At 36.3% G+C, this 19,696-nt stretch overlaps 2 protein-coding genes across 2 annotated transcripts; one reads left to right on the top strand and one right to left on the bottom strand.

Moving 5' to 3' along the window:
* Positions 1-8,669: 8,669 nt before the first annotated feature.
* Positions 8,670-9,518, bottom strand: LOC111379117. Its single transcript, XM_023002454.1, has 2 exons — positions 8,970-9,518; positions 8,670-8,882 (listed from the first exon to the last, which is right to left on the bottom strand). The coding sequence occupies exons 1-2, from the start codon at positions 9,516-9,518 to the stop codon at positions 8,670-8,672; spliced, it is 762 nt and encodes a 253-aa protein (XP_022858222.1).
* A 5,859-nt stretch (positions 9,519-15,377) lies between these two features.
* Positions 15,378-19,583, top strand: LOC111387630 (ras-related protein RABD1-like). The gene is made up of 8 exons (XM_023012201.1): positions 15,378-15,528; positions 15,615-15,687; positions 16,051-16,098; positions 16,217-16,264; positions 17,193-17,264; positions 18,002-18,157; positions 18,651-18,754; positions 19,313-19,583. Exons 1-8 carry the CDS (start codon positions 15,515-15,517, stop codon positions 19,404-19,406), a joined length of 609 nt encoding a protein of 202 aa, XP_022867969.1. The 5' UTR covers positions 15,378-15,514; the 3' UTR covers positions 19,407-19,583.
* Positions 19,584-19,696: the final 113 nt, after the last annotated feature.

Genomic DNA, 19,696 nt, shown 5'->3' with positions numbered 1-19,696 from the left:
TACATAATGTGTGTGAATAGCCCCATTGATATTTACAATTAAATACGTGTATATTCTTGTGTGTATTTGTTATAGATTAATTATGGATAATTTTATTTTCCAGGTTTATTTATAAACGAACTATATTTTAATTTCATTAAAAGTCCATAACTTTATTTATTGTCTAACTTTGTCCATAAATCATTTTTATCGTGTTCTCATCCACAACACCTTAATTAGCATATATTGTCCATGACGATGGTTTTTGTCAAAACACTCTTCTAGCATACTGTAAAAAAGGGATAAATAAACACTTTTATCTTTGTTATATTTTAACTTATTTAGAAATATAATAGGCTAATAAGTCATTACACATTTTTATTGAAAGTTTGAGACAGAAATCTTAATCAAGGACAAGATATACTAACAAATGGAAGGTTAAGGATAAGAATATGATCAAAAGTTAAGAATTTAACTATGACAATAAGTAAAGATTAAGAACCTTCAATGAAATTAAATGTTGTGTAGTAATAAAAAAAAACTATAGTATTAATAAACAAATCCTTAAATCTGTGACAATATTATTGTTTGAGCCCCATTTTTTTGTCCATAATACACTTTCGAATATTATTTTGTTGGTATTCAAACTTTATTTCTCCACTTCTTGACATCTTTTTGTGTTTTTAGTTGTTCCAATGTTCCATTATGATCTCCAATTGGTAATTAGCTTGATCAATTGCTTGATGTGTCCATCGGATCAACTTTCAAATAATTGCACTTTGGTCATTGAACTTTCACTTTGCTCCAATTTAGTCCATTTTCACCTCTTTTCTCCTGAATTTCACCATGTTTATCAGTATGTCCTATGATATACAAATTAACTGAAATTAAATTACAATTCCAATGTTTTGCTCTTAAATACGTCATGTTTGTGAACTAAATAAGTGTATAAAAACACATTTATCAAACCTCCCATACTTAAACTATTGTTTGTCCTCAAACAAGATAGTGACTTAACTCTACACAAACATGGCTTAATAACCTGTCATATCTCAGGATTGGACTAAGTGTTAGGCTTCAATAAAATTTGATCACTGCAAAAAATGAAACAAACCTTTACCGTTAAATGCATACCCGACGTGTGTGTGAAATCATACCAACATATCAAGTTTATGATGGCGTGAGTCCCGTGCCAGAGTGGTCAAATATGTCCTTACTTCGCTCGAGAGATACACAATCCCCCGAACTTATTATTTTCACTCAATTATCCTGGGGTTGTGTTTTAAAGCTAGGATGTTGGGTAACTGTAGCCCTTACCCTCTCTTAGCTCGGATTGATCTTGCTGTCATAAGTTCACGTGTTAACAAGTGAGGACTTTCCCAAATTTGATTGTTACAACCCTTAAAATTAAATTAAGTTACTTGCCTCGCATTGAAGGTGTAGTTTTATCAACCAAATGTCCAAGGGCTTTTTACATGCCTTTCTTTTTTTTTTTCTTTTATTTATTTATTATTTTTTTTTTTATACCACCTTCTCATTTGCTTTCTATATAATCCCTGTAGGGAGCTTTTGATCAGTGAGACCAGTTGATTTTAGGGCACCATATTTTAAACCCTTGCAGACTTATTTACTCGAGTTATAAAGGCTTGATCAGATAACTTTTTATTAACTTTTTTCCCTTCTTGCTTTCTATATGACCCCTATAGCGAGTTTTTGGGCGGTGACTCCCAGACCAGTTAGCCTTAGGACACCAAGTTTGAAGATACCCTTACAGGCTTACTTGCTCGAGTCATAAAGGCTTGGAAGGAAGTATCATGTTTACACAAATTAAATTTTTATGGCCTTTGTTATTTTTCTAGACATTTAGTCTCCAAAACCAACCCCCAATTTAAAACTTTCATCTAATCTTCACCTCATTGGTCTAGGCAATTTACACACTAGAATTCATGCACGGAGTCCCCTTTTATCTCAATGCTCCCACATGCTTGCTCAACCATTTCCAAACTGCCTTACAATAATTTATGGTGTAATTCAATAGAAGGTAATCACTTATTTCCTACTTTATGCTCAAAACACAGTCACTCACCTAACATATCAAGCATGAGTGTCGTGCATAGAGAATGTCAAGTATTGCATCACAAGTATTGGTTAATCTATTCAGCACCATATCCATAGTTTTGTAATTTATACCAGTCCAATAATCACATCATAGTCGGCAAGGCTATCGAGCCCACACAAGCAATCATGAAAGGAAATAAAGTAAACTGGATAAAATGCACAATTTAATTTTTTTTTTGTAACACTCGTCAAGCACACAACATGTAAAAAGTGAAACATATATACAAAAGAAACAGAAATATTGATGAATTTATGCAAAGTGATGTAAAGATGTCCAAAATTATGTCACCCCCTCAAACATAGTTAATACATTGTCCTCAATGAATAATTAACAAAAGTTGAAAGACATAATTGAATAACAGTTTCATAAAAATCAAAAGTAGTGGACAATACTCCCCTGATCAATATAGAGGTGGTGGTGGGAAGATTTTTCCTACTATACCATCATCTGGAGGTGGAGGTAGGCGCGCTAAAATCTTTCTCATCATTGCTGACTGCTGTGCCATCTTATCTTGGATTCCGCCAGCACGTGTCTCCATTCAACCCAGACGTTCCCAAATCTCATTCACTCGCATCTAGATGCCATCCACCGGCCCACATACATACTCAGTCGATCGTTCATAGTTTCTATCTCCCTCTTGGCTGCCTCGAAATCTAGGTGAGGGACTCGTGCCATATCCATGGCGATATGGATGTCACGTCGGGTTGTCTGCATGTCAGTCATCAAAGCCCCCTTAGCCTGCTGGAGACCCTTTATGTCGCAGTTGGTTCCCGTGGTGATGGCGAATATCTGACGCTACAACTGTGTATCCACCTCAATCTGTGGTGGTGGAGCTTGTGGCATCTCTTGATTAGCAGGCACCTAACCCTGCTTCTTCCTGTTGCTTGCGGTGCTCATTCTCTTGCTTTTTCCTATGCTTTATCCTGACTCTGTCTTGAGCTTTCAGTGTACTGCACTTTATAGGGGGCTGGGTTTAGCAGGTGCCTCCCCTGGTGTGATATTGATGCCAGCAGCCATGCATATGCCGAAGATGAGGCTAGAAAAAATCGTTGAACTGTGCCTGTCTCCCAGAGTACCCACATGATGGATCTTATTATAGCAGAGAGTGGCGAGATCGATCTTATTTCCTCACACCAAGTGATAGATGAACCCGGGTGTAGGATCTATGAATGTGGTCCTATGCGAGGTTGGCTCAATATTATGGCACATAAACAGCCACAGGATGGCTATAGACAGTGTCAGCTCAATCTGGTGCTGTGCAGTGGTGGGGAGTGGCCATGCAGTTTGTCGCCTCAATAGGATCTCTGCCACTTCATTCCAATTGAAATCGCCCAGGATGGGGGTTATGTTGTCCCACGTGAGCTGATAGTAGTCATGAATAACCTCTAGTGAGAACATAATCCATTGTCCCCTAACTCATGTCTGATGCAAGTGGTCGGACCCTGGTATGTCGATCTCTGCATTGAAATTTGTGTAGAATTCTCCCACCAATGATTCATAGATCCGATGTGGCTGCTCTACTACCTTTGCCTACCCACAGTTATCCACCAAAGTGATCAACTCAAAATCTGAAAAATCCTCTAATTTTACTGCCCGCTCTGGTATTACTATCCATCAACTCACAATGTTTCAATAGCGGCTGGTGTCCCATAATTCAGAAATCTTTGTATCCCTCCTTCAAGAACTCGAGTACGGGTTATTTCGGAAGATGAGCCAACTTTTTCTTTCCCATTCGAGGTTCGTTTTGGAGGCATCCTGCAAAGTTGTGAAGTAACATTTATTAGGTTTCATGTTGACATCCAAGGCATGGAATAAGGAAAACGAGGCATATATTGTCCAAATTCCCCAAACTTGCTTCAAAATGCATGTGTATGAAGTTGGTAGGGATAATGCATGAAATATGTCCCAATATGGGGATATCGTGTCAAGATAAGAGTGTACCAACAAGATTTGGCCCAAAAACAAGCAAATTGAATAATAGAACCTATGACTATCTAAGGACTTTCACGCATAGGCATCATTGAGAAAAGTCAAAATTTTCCCGAGCAACCTCCGGGCATATGAAAGCTTTCATATTTTTCCACCATGTATTCAAATTTCAGGGCAATCAGAGGTCGTTTGGTGAGGTAATTTAAGGTGCAAAGTGTGTGACGTAAGGTACCGTGACCGAGTCATGATGTGCCTTGCGTGTTGATGTTGGGTGTTTATGTTTTCCAATTCAAATTCTATGGTAATTCATCACAAATAATCTAATTCAATCTTCAATCACATGTCATGCTAAATTCACAAGAATGCAATAAAATTTTAACTTAGGCATTTTATCGAACACATGGTGTGCACAAGCCAAAATTCATAGGAATTGAAGAAATTGATGAATGAAATTAATCCATAGAGCACAAAACACAATCAAATTCGTAAACCAACATCTACCTAAGCCCATTCTCCTCAATTTACAAAAACAAATTGGAAATAACCTCACACCGAGCATAAGGACGTGAAAGGGGATGAAATCCATACCTTTGAATATTGTTAGTGTTGTGTTTTTGTGGTTGTTCCCAAGTGCTTGATTATTGTTGTGTGTAATTAGGATAATCTAATGTGACTTGGCTTGAATTTGGACATGAAATAGAAGGAATTTTTGGGTCTAGGGTTCTTGTATAATTTGGGGAAGAATGAGAGTTGAGAGACCAAGTTACATGTTAAAACCCGTAACTTATCTCTTCTATGCTGCCGCATAGAATATTTCTATGCGGTCGCATAGAACAAAAAAATGGCCCCTTATTTTCCCTGATTGAGTCTATGCGGCCGCATAGACATAATCAGGCCCTCAATTTTTATTTTTTTTTTAAAACTAAATGCACGTGAAAATTTTTTAAGAACACAATTGATTCCCCAGAATTTGACCTTGACCAAATTTTCCCTTAAATTCTTGGTTTTCAACTTGTGACTCTGAACCGGCCTTTCATTGTCCCCCAAAATTTTTCAAAACACATTAAACCATATGGGGCATGTGTAGGTCATTGACTTAGTTCCAAAATCACTTTTTAAAACTGAAGTCACCCCTTGATCCCCGAGTACTTTGAAAAACACACTTTTCTGCCTCGAAATGCGTGATGTTCACATCCAATCACCTAAACACTAAATCAATCATTCCTAACTCGTGCTCGATAAATAGGGACCTGTGTGGATAGTTCTTAGACTCGATTGACATGCATGGATGATCGATGACCTAAACCTAAAAAAATATCAAACGTGAAAATCAAAATTTCCTAAGCTAATACCAAAATTAAAAGAAACAAAAAGGATACTGTGGGTTGCCTCCTACCCAGGGCTAGTTTATAGTCGTTAGCTCGACTTTCCCGTAGCTGCTTCATTTCGGTGTCCCGAGTTGAACGGTGGACTTTTGCTTAGAGAAGTCACCGTCGCAGTAGTGTTTCAACCTTTACCCGTTAATTGTGAAAGTACCCTTAGTTTTATGGCTGACTTCTATAGCCCCGTATGATAATACCTTAGCGACTGTATAGGGACCCGACCACCTTGTCCTTAATTTTCCTGGGAAGAGCTTAAGTCTAGAGTTGTACGATAGCATTTTCTGCCCCACTTCAAACTCTCGCCTCTGAATATGCATGTCATGTCACTTCTTGGTTCGTTCTTTGTAGAGCCTTGCATTTTCTTATGCTTCCATCCGAAATTCATCTAACTCATTCAGTTACAACAATCTCTTTTCATAGGCTACTTTCAAATCCATGTTTAACTATTTCGTAGCCCAATATGCCCGGTGTTCTATCTCTAGTGGCAGGTGGCACGCTTTCCCAAAAATTAGGAGGTATGGAGGCATAGCTATTGATGTCTTGAGTGATGTCCCATAAGCCCACAAAGCGTCGTCTAACTTTTTAGATCAGTCCTTTCGAGATGAATTCACTGTAACCTCAAGTATTCTTTTCAATTGCCAATTAGAAACTTCAATTTGCCCGCTGGTTTGTGGATAATATGGAGTAGCTACACGATGTTTGACATCATATTTATTCAACAATTGCTCAAACTGGCGATTGCAAAAGTGCTTTCTCGCGTCACTGATTACAGCCCGCGATGTGCTATATCGGGTGAAAATGTACTTCTTCATGAACCCAATTACTGCCTTCGCGTCATTTGTTGACAATGCAACTGCTTCCACCCATTTGGATACATAGTCTACTGCTACCAAGATACATTGATTTGAGAAGGACAGGGGAAAAGATCCCATGAAATCAATGCCCAGACGTTAAATATCTCCACTTTCAAAATGTTGTTCAATGGCATTTTATTCCTTCTCGAGATATTTCCAGTACGTTGACACTATCACACCTCTTCACAAATTCAAAAGTGTCTCTAAACAATGTAGACCAATAGAACCCTGACTGTAAAATCTTAGCGGCAGTCTTTGAAGCTCAAAGTGCCCCGCATATGCAGATGAATGACAATGCTCAAGGATCTCGGGTACTTCTTCTTTAGGTATACACCTCCTTACTATCTGATCGGCTCCTCGCCTGTAGAGAATCGGATCTTCCCAAAAATAGTACTTTAGTTTGGCAAAGAACTTTTTTCTCTGGTAGTTTGAGTAATCTCGTGGTGGAATGGACTTGGCCAAGTAATTAACAATGTCTACGTACCAAGGTGCTTCTTCTATGCTCAACATCTGTTCATCTGGGAAAATTTCATTGATATTTACTAATTCTTCCGTCTTCCCAAACTCCAATCGGGACAGGTGATCTGCTACCACATTTTCACTGCCCTTTTTGTCTCTGATCTCAATGTCAAATTCTTGTAGCAACAATATCCATCAGATAAATCTCAGCTTCGCATCTTTCTTTCTTAGCAGATACTTCAGTGTAGCGTGATCTGTGTAAATGATGACCTTAGATCCCACAAGATATGATCTAAACTTGTCGAATGCATATACGACGGCCAAAAGCTCCTTTTTAGTGGTAGCGTAATTGACCTGGGCATCATTTAGGGTTCTGCTTGCATAGTAGATAACGTGAAAATCTTGTTTCTTCGCTATCCCAATACTGCACCCACGGCGTGATCACTGGTGTCACACATTAGTTCATAAGGTAATTCCCAATCTGGTGCTACAATTATCGGTGTTGACGTGAGTTTCTCTTTCAAAGTGTTGAAAGCTGTCAGGCATTCCTCATTAAATTCAAAAGGTACTTCTTTCATCAGTAGATTGCACAGCGGCTTAGTGATTTCCGAAAAATCCCTTAAGAATCTCCTGTAAAAACCCGCATGCCCTAAGAAACTGTGGACCCCTTTAACTGATGTTGGTGGCGGTGGCTTTTCAATAACCTGAATTTTCACTTTGTCCACCTCAATTCATTTTGATGAGACCCGATGTCCAAGTACAATTCCTCATGTACCATAAAATGGCATTTTTTCCACTTCAGAACTAAGTTAGTCTCCCTGCGCCTCTGTAAGACCAGATTTAAATGCTCGAAGCATTCATCAAATGACGATCCAAAAAACTGAGAAGTCGTCCATGAACACCTCTATGAATCTTTCAATCATATCGAGAATATTGCCATCATGCATCTCTGAAATGTAGCTGTAGCGTTACACAGACCAAATTGCATCCTACGGTAGGCGAAAGTGCCGTAGGGACAAGTGAACGTGGTCTTCTCCTGATCCTCTGGCACAGCTGGTATCTGGTTGTAGCCCGAGTATCCATCAAGAAAACAGTAGTGTGAATGCCCTGTCAACCTTTCTAGCATCTGATCAATAAACGAGAGTGGAAAATGGTCCTTTTCGTGTAGCTGCATTGAGTTTGCGATAATCAATGCAAACTCTCCATCATGTTACAGTTCTGGTAGGAATTAGCTCACTTTTCTCGTTTTGCATCACTGTGATTCCCCCTTTCTTCGGCACAACTTGAATTGGGCTGATCCATGCACTATCTGAAATTGGGTATATAATGCCGGCATCCAATAATTTCAATACCTTTGCCCTGACCACTTCCTTCATGTTTAGATTCAGTCTTCTCGACCCTTCTATACTTGGCTTACAATTATCCTCCATGAGAATTTTGTGCATACACAGTGAATAACTGATCCCTTTAATGTTAGCTATCGTCCACCCAATCGCTGCCTTATTTTCTCTGAGTACCCTAAGCAGTTTTCTTCCTCCACCTCACTAAATGTGTTTGAATTAATCACCGGGAGTGTACATGACTCCCCCAAATAAGCATATCTGAGATGTGGCGGCAGTTGCTTAAGTTCCACTACTGGCGGCTGCTGAACGGAAGGTAATGATTGGTGGTACCTATTCCTAGCTCCTCGAAGTGTCTCTTTCGTGTGTATGGTGGGTTGGTCTCCAAAAATCTTGCACATGTCTCAATCTCAAGAGAGTCTGACTGGACTGATTGAGAATGTGCAATATGTGCCTCATAAGCATCGGATGTGCTGTTAAATATGAATGTCTCCTGGACCATCTTATCAATGACATTGACTTGGAAATAACTATCTGATTCTGAAGGGAGTTTCATGGCCTTAAAGACGTTGAATGATATTTGCTCCTCTCCCAGTCTCAAAATTAACTATCCCTTCTGAACATCAATTAAGGCTCTCCCTATTGCCAAAAATGGTCTACTGAGTATCAACGGGACGTCATTGTCTTCCTCCATGTCCAAAATAAGTAAATTTGCAGGGAATATGAATTTTTCAACCTTGATAAGCACATCTTCTATTATTCCTCTGGGATGGGCTAGTGACCCATCAGCCAACTGCAGTTTTACAGTAGTCGCCTTTGCCTTTCCCAAGCCGAGTTTCCTAAAAATAGATAGAGACATTAAATTAATACTTGCACCAAGATCACATAAGACTTTATCAAAATAAACTTCACCAATAGTACAAGGAACGGTAAAACTCCCTGGATCTTTTAATTTTGGCGGGAGCTTTTTCTGAATTCTGGCACTACATTCTTCTGTAAGTATTATTGTCTCGTGGTCTTCTAGCTTGCGTTTATTTGATAGAATGTCCTTCAAAAAATTTGCATAGCTGGGCATCTGGGATAGTGCATCGGCTAGCGGGATATTGATGTGGAGCTTCTTGAAGACTTTTAGGAATTTCTTGTACTGCTGCTCCATTTTATATTTCCTCAACCGCTGGGAAAATGGAATTGGAGGCTCGTGTGGGTTGACTGTAGCCGTGGCTTTATCCCGTGGATTATCTGAACTTCTCTTTGGAGTTGATTCTTTTGGTTGTTCATTCTGTTCCACAGTTTCTTCCTCTGCAAGAGGTGATGTCTCTCCGTTCACACTCGGTCTCTTGACATGTATTTCGGGTAGCTGCACCCCACTTCGAGTTGTAGTGGCCTTAGCTTGTTCCTTGGGGTTAATTTTTGTGTTACTCGACAGATTACCCGGTGCTCTGCCAGTCAACGCCATGGCTAGCTGCCCCCATCTGAGTTTTCAAATTTTTAATGGCTGCATTTTGGTTCTGAAGGGTAGCTTCGGCTTTCTCCATGAATTTTCCTAACATCTCTTCTAATTGAGGTCTCTTCTCTTGTTGTTGAAACTGTTTCCGTGGCTTATTCTGATTCTGGTTGCTCCAAGAAAAGTTGGGATGCTTCTTCCAACTGGAATTGTAAGTTTCCCCATATGAGTTGTTCTGTTGGCTCTGTCCACACTGTGCATAGTCTGCTTGCTCAATTCTTTACATTATGATTGGGCACTCTGATGTTTTATGCTCAGCTCCACATTCCTCACAATTGCTCTTCTTAACTTGTGCTGACTGTGACACGCTTTCAACTTTGTGACACAAAGAGTCGATCTTTGTGGATATGGCTGAATAAGTGTTTATCTCGAAGACACCCGGACCGGACCTTTCTTTGGGATCACTCTCTCAGAAGACCACATGGCTGAAGTAGTAGCCATTCTCTCGAATAATTCCATCGTCCCATCAACTGTTCGTGTGGAGATTGAGTCATATGATGCTGAGTACACCATGCTTTTGTGGTAAGGAAGTAATCCTGTATAAAATAATCGGATTTGGGTCTTTTTGTCAAACCTGTGTCGAAGGCATTTTCGAAGCATGTTTTTGAATATGTTCCAGGCGTCGTCAAATGATTCAATTTCTCCTTGACTGAATATTGATATGTCATGTCTCAACTTAGCTATCTTGACCCGTGAGAAGAATTTTGTGCAAAACTTATGAGCCAATTCATTCCAGGTGGTAATGCTTGCGACAGGAAGTGAATCTAACCACTCAAGTGCTTTATCCCGTAACATATGTGGAAATAGCCTTAGCCTAATAGCGTTGTCCGAAATTCCTTGATATCTGAAATGTTCGCACATATCCAAGAACCTAGATATGTGTGTATGTGGATTTTCTTCAGCTCTGCCATAAAATTGATGTCCATTCTAGAATAGCTCTATCACATTGGTCTTCAACTGGAAGTTTGGTTGTCTAAACGGTGGATACACTATACTGGACTGGCTTTGAATCACTTGAAAAGTCAAGAAATCTCCTAAAATTTCATTTCTTTCATCCACCGTCTCTCCTTCATTAACTTGAAAAATGGGGTTGTTCTGTAAGTTAGTCATTTGCTCTTGTTGTTGTTGATGTGCTTCTCTATTTTCTCGTTGCAATCGGTGAAAGGTTCGCTCAATTTCTGGGTCTGCTGGAATTAATTATCCTCCCGTCGTTGCAGACATGCAACTCTGCGAGAGAATCAATAGTAGCACTCAGATTCAATCAATATAAATAACTAAAATAAAAATAAAGCAAAATACCTAAACGAAATTAAATGAATAAATAAAAATGAAAATTGAAAGTTCGAATTAGTGCCTAGAATGAAATAAAATTAAACTAAACTCAATCCTTGGCAACAACGCCAAAAACTTGTTCACGAAATATTTCTTTCGATTTAAACCACCGCAAATGTACGGTTCGTTAACAAGTAATAAAGTGGATATTTGAGTCCGGATATTGTCTCACAGGGATTGAGTAGTTCAATTCTATTTATCGTAATCTTAACCGAAACTGAATTATCCGAATTGAATTCTTGACCTAAAGGAAATCCTAATTATGCAAACTTGATTATTGGAATGACTCAGTATGCAAAGCGATATTTTAATGAATTAAAATGCAAATTATATGTTTAGAATGCGAATTGGTTGTATTCAATGGAAAATTAAAAGCACTAGGATCACGATTTCTCATACAATTATCACTTTAAACCCTAATTTCACAATGCGACAACACACTTAAATTGTTGACGAATCAATGTTCCTAAATCTATCGTTGACGAATCAATGTTCCTAAATCTATCTAATACTCTCTCTTGAGATGTATCGAACATATTTTTACATACCACCGGCCTATATTTTTATGACAAGTACATATATAAAAATGCATGCGATTTTGTGAACACTTAAAGATTCACGTAGGATAGCAGTATATTTCTATCCCCTATCGGACCCTACGATGATTTATATTGTGTCAAACCTATTCCAATTCTCTCAAATGCAAGAATAAGCCACTTAAACTCACACAATCACGGGCCCTTAATTGAGGGAACAATAATTGCATATAAATCATTCAAAACAATCAAAACGTGTTTTTAATGTCAAATTGTAAAACTAGAAAATTAAAGATCAAATCACATGGTACATCGATCTCCCAGTACATAAAAATCTAGCTTAGCATAGATAAAATATAAGAATACATCAGATTTTGAAGAAAGAATATCACCGGATTATGAATACTTGATAAATCTTGAAAATCCTCGTACAATTTTTCGTTACTTGCGCTCAAAATCCTCTCCAAGATGTAGTTTCTTGCCTCCCTATCCGTTCTCCTTTTGTTTATGATGGATTTGGGTATTTATATCGCGTAAATCAAGTTTCCATAAAAATTTTATCGCGAATAGGAATCTGCAGAATTGACCCCAGAATATACCTATGCGACCACATAGGTTTATGAAATTTTGCATATTAATTCCCTGCCTTGGTGTTCGCGACCGCATAGGGGTTTCTACTATGCGCCCCGTAGTAGAACAAACTTTCAAATTATGTTATGTTGGTCTTCAAACTTTATTTCTCCACTTCCCGACCTCCTTTCGTGTTTCTAGTTGTTCCAATGTTCCATTATGATCTCCAATTGGTACTTAGCTTGATCAATTGCTTAATGTGTCCATCGGATAAACTTTCAAATAATTTCACTTTGGTCCCTAAACTTTCACTTTGCTCCAATTTAGTCCCTTTTCGCCTCTTTTCTCCTGAATTTCACCATGTTCATCAGTATGTCCTATGATACACAAATTAATCGAAATTAAATCACAATTCCAATATTTTGCTCTTAATTACGTCATGTTTGTGAACTAAATAAGTGTGTAAAAACACACTTATCAATTATAAGTTAATATATAAATTTAAACGAGAACTAATGATGTTAAATGTTAAATTACTTTCATATTTATTATAAAATTCGTGAATAAATTATTTTCAAAGCTGGTTGTTAAAAGATGTTAATAGAACAAATACATTTTTCTTCATTTTTATTTACATTTTCTTGTTTGACATTCATATTGTCATATAACAGTTAGTAAAGATGGAGTTATATTCTGCTATTATAGTTTGGTCATAATTCATTTCGTCTTACTAGTAAGATATTAAATAAAGATTGAACATGATATTTTTAGATGTACAAAGATTGATAAAATTTTAGCTTATTGGGAATTGACTAAATTTTTTTCTCCAACTACTTTATGAAAGTAGAAGGTAATAGTACTAGTTATGAAATTTTAACATTTTCACACAATCAATACACTCTATCGTTTATTCTTTACAAACCACAAACAAATTCATTAATTATCTAAGCACACAAACAGTCATTTTTTTTATCCAAACCACAACTAACAAGTGTATCATAAGTTTAAAAAAAACAAATAAAAGAAAGAACAATGAAAATATTACTTGAATAAGAAACTAAGAATTATCAAAAGAGAAGATAGAAAGAGGCTATTCATGTAGAAATTAGCAGACTAGCAGGCAAAGACAACTGGCGATTTGTTCAACAGTGATACACAAACATAAAATGTTAGGGAAATTGGAGTTTATATTAGGGCTTCTAAAACTTTGGATGTGAATTGTTGACGTGGGTTTGTTGAATTATGATTTGGATTGTTGAAAATATATGTTTTGTTTTTTCATTTTATATGATTTTGGAATAATTTTAGTTTACTTTAAATATCAGTTGAGGACATATGTTGTGAACATATTAAACCATATACCAATAATAATAAATATAATTTACTTTCTATGATTATTTTAAGTGAAAATTGCAGATTCCAATAGGATGCCATGTTTAGTATTTCACAAATCATAAATTTTTTAATTAATTAATATATTTAATTAAATATTATAATACAAAATTATCCAACCCTAATTTATTTTCATTTTCCCCCTCTCTCTACAGTTGCCTACTCACCCCTTTCTCATTATCTCTCCTTTTCAAACTTTGGCAGCCGGCGATGGAGTTGCTCCGATGGACATTGGAAGCGCCTTCATCGCTGGACAAGCCGCCAGTGGCTCAACTTATGTGCAGCATTGAGCGCTGCTAGAGAGACGTTGCTCGAGATCTCTATCGGTTCAACCCATTGCCACCGTGCGTAGAGGTGCTGCCGAGAAGCCGCTTTTTAACTACTGTCTGTTATGAATTTGAGGAGGCGTGGTAGTTATTGTTCACAAGGCAGTGGTAGAGATGAAGTGGTGGCGGCAGCGGCTGCATCGAATTTGGGGATTTTTTGGTGAATGTGGTGATAGTGGTGCGATTTAGATAATGGTTGTGATTTTTGGTACAAGAGGTAATGTTGCTGGCCGTGATGTTGATGGTGGCGGCGTTGGCATTGGCGATGATGGTGGTCCCAAGTGGTTAGTGCAGTGGCAAACAGGCGACGATTTTATATTGTTTTGCTGTGGTTTGTGGTGGTGGTGGTAATGGTGATAGTAATGGTATATGGTGGCGATCTGGTGGAGGTGTTTGTGTGGCGGCGATCTGGTAGAGGTGTTTGTGTGGCGACGATAGTGGCAATCTGTGGAGGTGTGTGGTGTTGTGGATCTGTTAGCAATTTGTGGAAGAGTGTGGTGTTGGCGTGTGGCAGCGACGATCATGGCGATGATTTTGGGACGGTTGCGGTGGTTGTGGACCATGACCGTGACTCCCAACTGTGGTGTTCGTGTATGGCGGCGACCGTGGTGGTGATGAAAATTGTGACTGTGACCTGACTCTCAATTGTGACTCACAATTGGATACATGACCTAAAAATTATGACTGTGAATCGTAAGTGTTGGTAATGGTCAATTATTTGGTTGACCGTAACCACTAAATTGTTTAATTTGTGACCAATAAATAATATGTAACCAATGAAAAAGATAAATTGTGATCGAAAAATAATGTGTGCCTTAAAAAATTGTCAATCCGTGATCAATAATTTAATAATTTATGACTGTGTAATAAATTGTGACTTGTAATACATGTGATTTGTGACCAATAAATAAATCGTGACTCCTAAATTTTTCGATTTGTGACCGATGAACAAACTGTGACTTATAAAATTTTTGAATTGTGACCGTAAAATAATTTGTGACATAAAATTTCTGATTTGTGACAAAAAATAATAAGCGACAAATTAAATCGTTAATTTGTGATCAAATTATATAAATATGTGACTTAAATATATTTAATTAATTAAATTATAAATATTTTTTTTAATAAAAATCTGATTTTTGAAATTTAAAACTTGTTTTCTTGTTTTTGAAATGTGTCATAATTAATCTCTTACTTATGAAATTTTTCTTTATTTTAATAGGCTGATTGTAATTTGTATTGATAAATTGTTATTTTTTTTGAAAATTGTAAAATTTTAAGTTAATAAAATTAATGTTTTAATTATAAAAGTTAAAAATAGTTTTGGTTCAGTTTTGGTTCGGTTTTGTACAGTTTTTGAAAATCTAAATTTAAACCAAACCATTTCGAAACGGTTTTGTTCGGTGTGAGGGAAAACCAACCACATGAACCCGAATCAACGATTTCAACTCAACAGTTTCGATTCGTTTTGAGGTTTCACGATTTTTTATTCTTATTTTTTTTTCAGCCCTAATGTAAAGTTAAAGTTTGATTCGCGCACTTACCGCATTAAACCAGCAAGTGTAATCCGCCACGTTTACGTATAAGTAAATAAATGACTTTTTGTCACCATGAGTTTCTTTTACAAAAGTGTCTTTTCAATTTAAAAATAAGAAAAAGGTAATCGCTTGGATCAACTGACAAGAAATAGATAATCATTTACACAAAACAATCGAACCGCTCATTCATCTTCAACTTAGAACCCTTAAATTTCAACCCAATAAAACGAAAGGGAAAATCAAAGCGAAGAAAAATGAGTAACGAATAGTATGAGAAAACCCAGATGTTTCCTTTAGATTTCTCACTTGCATATTTTTTTTTCTTTTAAATTTTTTATTCTTTATTTTTTGCAGCGATTATCTGTTTAAGCTTTTGTTGATCGGCGACTCCTCTGTTGGAAAATCTTGTCTTCTTCTTAGATTCGCTGTACGCTCCAGTTCCATTCTTAACTTAGTCATTCATTGTTTGATTATTCTGAAAAATAGGTTATGCGTGTGTATTGAAAATTTGAAAACAAGTGATTATCTCTTGATGGACTTTTTTATTGTTGTAAAGAATCAGGACAATAGTACTTAAGTTCAGTTCTATAACTAATTCGATGAGAATAGTGGTTTTCTTAATTAATTCAACATTCTAATTGATCAGTTTTATATTGGGTTCTTTTCAATATTCTTTAGTGACTTGATTCTGGAAATAGTTTTGGTTAGCATATTCAGTTCTGGGTTTTTATTGAAATTTCTTTAGGGTGAATTGTATAGTGGACATGATGCTGTTCTTTGATGCTTTCAGGATGATTCATATGTTGACAGCTATATTAGCACCATTGGAGTGGATTTTGTGAGTATTACTCTCATAATCCCTTTATTCATGTTGCTTAGATTACAGAATAGTTTGGTTTTTTCAGGTCTTTGGCTCTGTTTTAATTGGGGTTTGTGAATATCCATAATTACTGCAGAAAATTAGAACTGTGGAGCTAGATGGGAAGACAATCAAGCTGCAAATTGTGAGTTTATTTGATTTAATGACTACTCTATAGTTTTGAACATTATAAAAACATGTATATGAATATTATGTTAGCTGTATGTTCTACTTTGCTTATAACTTGTAAGAGCATGCAATTTTTGGGACTCTCTGGATATCTGAAATTAGCATTCTACTTTTTGTTTAGACTTGATAATCTCTGGACGTTAATTTTATTTTAGATGCATTTGAAACTGGGATTACTTTATGTGTGGTTTTATTAGCAAATTTTGGAAGCACCCAAACTTAGAAAGATGGATGGTAGTTTTTATTTTGCACAAAGAAAGAGGATATTTAACTTTGGAGAATTTCTTATATGACATAAATTCTCATGGTTTTCTATTAGTTGGTTGAAGCATGATTATCTCAACCCCATCCCAGCCACAAAGCTGTGGCCTTTCTATTGGTTTTGATGTGAAGTGCAAATATAGCATGATATGGGTGCTATCAGTTTAAAAAAAAAAAAAAAATTATTAGTAGAGGAAATGAGAGCTCGAGTCCCTTCAGGGCCATTGAGATAAGTACCCAACTGTAAACTTTAGGGTCCCGTAGGATTAATCGAAGTGCACATAAGTTGGCCTGGACACTTACGATCATCAAAAATAAAAAAAATTAAAAAAATAATAATAATAATAATAAGTAGAGGAAATGAGTGATTAGATAAAGCATTCGGATTCCTTTATGTTTCCTACCATTCACAAAATCCGGAGCCTGATCATCTTTAACATTTCTGCCGTTTGGCTGGACTTGCAATATGTTTGTGTCCTGCTTATCTGAATTCTGAAATGTTAATATTTAACTTTGGATTTCTAATTATATGAATTATAGTTCTAACTGCAAATTACATGTTGCTCCCTTAGAAGTTTATTTAATCACCACAATTAACTTGATGCTTCTTTTTGCCTTTCAAGTGGGATACTGCTGGCCAAGAGCGGTTCCGGACTATTACTAGCAGTTACTATCGAGGAGCTCATGGGATAATTGTAAGAAGGATTTCAATTTATGATGTTTGATCTCCAGTTCCTCATTCAGGAACTAAGATGCCATGTTGCATTCTTTTGGTTGCAAATGAACAATTTATTTTCCTTAATGGGCATAAACTGGTCCTTCATTTGTCTTCACTACAATATAAGCTTCTAGTTCACAGGCCATCTTTCTTTATGGAGAATCTGCTCCTTGTGCTTTCAATTTTTATCTTTGTTTTTGTTGTGAATCGGTGGTGACCTCGTAAAAGTTTAACATGTTATAGTTGTTTTCGATTTTGTACGTGTTTCTTTACATAATTTAAGATTCACCATATGTTGATAATGAGTATAGGTGCCAATATATCAATTTTATTTGACAAAATTTAGTTCCTGTTATTATCTCCCTTCTTTTTTTGGCTTCATTAGAGCTTATTCATATGTGGAATTTATAGTAAATATTTTTTATTGTTTGCCCAATTTTTAATGTTTTCTTTTCCCAACACATGAAAATAGAAGTTCATAATTACAAAGATATGTTCTGTGTTATTCTCAATGTCATTAAATCAGTTGGGAATTTGATAAGATTTGTGCTTTCAATAATTTTGTGCCACATTTACCTACCTCAATATATTATTGTTCATTTTTTGCTTTCTTAGTAGTAATAGTTTTTCTTTGCCATCTTCACTCACTCAATGCAGTTTTGCTTTGTTTCCTTTCATGATAAGAACAAACTCACATTTACTTAATTACAACAGATTGTGTACGATGTAACTGAAATGGAAAGCTTCAACAATGTTAAGCAATGGCTTAATGAGATTGATAGATATGCAAATGATAGTGTATGCAAGCTTTTGGTGGGGAACAAATGCGATCTAGTTGAGAACAAAGTTGTCGATACACAAACTGCAAAGGTTCCGTTTTTCTAATCCTATATAAATCTTCTTTTGTACTTTTTACCTCTCTGCATCATTAGTCCTGAAATGTTGTTGTAGTTCAGAACCAATAGTTACAGCAGTAAGTATTCTACACGCTTTGAAGGTTCCAATATTTTCTTTCTTAAATCGATGCTGGAAAATTCCATGTTTCCCAAATGTTTTTCTGTTTGTTTGGACAATAATCACTGGACTTCCAAATATCTCCTTTCTTGTACGAAAAGGAATATTTTATTAGTAATAAAATGAAAAGGTTCTGCTGTGCTGTTTATCGGATTGAAATAAAATGCCAAAGATACTGCAAATTCTGAACATGACCGAAGAAAACTCAATAATTCAATGAGACTACAAGACAAATGAAATGCTGAAAATGGGTTACAATTTGGGATATTTAAAACTGATCCTTCACTTAGTACATTTTAATCATAGGGGGTTCTAAACCGATTCCTCTTTCCTTCGGCCGAAATTGCAGGCATTTGCAGACGAGCTTGGGATCCCTTTTCTGGAAACTAGTGCAAAAGATTCTATCAATGTGGAGCAGGCTTTCTTAACCATGACTGGCGAGATTAAGAAAAAGTAAGGCAAACTAATCAACTTATTATTGGTTTTTATGGCATATGTTGTTATCTTTTTCTGTAAGTATACATATACTTAAAATAATTGATTCTATTACATAATATTTTACAAATTAACTCTCTCTTGTGATGAACAAAATTTTTAGGAGCCACTTTATTCCGTTGTGCAAATACCCGATAGTTTATATCTTGTACAAATCCCTTCAAAGAAGTAAATTTTAATGGGTTCTTTAAGAGAGATTTAAGGGTGACTTTATTATCTAAATTCATATGCTTCATATTGAAGATGCTTGAGGCTTTTATCTGATCAATCTGGTTAATGAACAAATTGTTTACAAAATGTGATGATGAATTGCTTTGTCTGCTAAAGTTGGAGATCATGATGAGGCCTTACCAATTATGGTAACGAGGAAGGAATGAATATCAGAACCTCTGAATTTCTCTCTCCAAGACTTTTTATAAAATTTAAACTAATATTTTCTTATTTGATCCTCATTTGTGGTGTTTCACCTCCAAGAGATAACTTTTTATTATGTATCTGACACAAGGGTTTTTGCAGAATGGGTAACCAGCCAGCTGCAAACAAGAAACAGGCGAGCACGGTTAAAATTGAGGGTCGACCAATTGAGCAGAAAAGCAATTGTTGCAGTTGACTGTACTCAATTGTTCTACCTCATGTTAAAATGAATGTAAACAGATGGTAAATGTCTATTAACAAATTTCTCTCTTTTGAATTTCTTGTGAACAGCTGAATGTGATCAGACAATTAAGTTCAATTTTCGGATTTTAACAAGGAAATGAATATTATGAAACACAAGCATGCACGTTAAGACTGTTTTTCTATCTGCCCATTTTGGTTTTATTTCATTACAATTGTATCCAATGTAGGGATGGCAGTGGGTCGGGTTCGCCCCGTCTAAGTCTTGCCTCTTTTATTTATTTA

This window comes from Olea europaea, chromosome 3 (genome assembly GCF_002742605.1).
Source record: "Olea europaea var. sylvestris chromosome 3, O_europaea_v1, whole genome shotgun sequence".
Classification (NCBI taxonomy): Eukaryota; Viridiplantae; Streptophyta; class Magnoliopsida; order Lamiales; family Oleaceae; genus Olea; species Olea europaea.
Note: the sequence above shows the minus strand (reverse complement) of the source record. Positions and strands in the feature narration are given on the sequence as shown.

Excerpts from the sequence above, each read along its gene's own strand:
- LOC111379117 (XM_023002454.1), bottom strand. The coding sequence starts at position 9,518 with ATGGCGTTGACTGGCAGAGCACCGGGTAATCTGTCGAGTAACACAAAA. Across the intron at positions 8,883-8,969 it reads TTCCTTGTACTATTGGTGAA|GCAAAGGCGACTACTGTAAA; the intron begins GTTTATTTTGAT and ends GGCTTGGGAAAG.
- LOC111387630 (XM_023012201.1), top strand. Across the intron at positions 15,688-16,050 it reads GTCTTCTTCTTAGATTCGCT|GATGATTCATATGTTGACAG; the intron begins GTACGCTCCAGT and ends TGATGCTTTCAG. Across the intron at positions 16,265-17,192 it reads AGACAATCAAGCTGCAAATT|TGGGATACTGCTGGCCAAGA; the intron begins GTGAGTTTATTT and ends TTGCCTTTCAAG.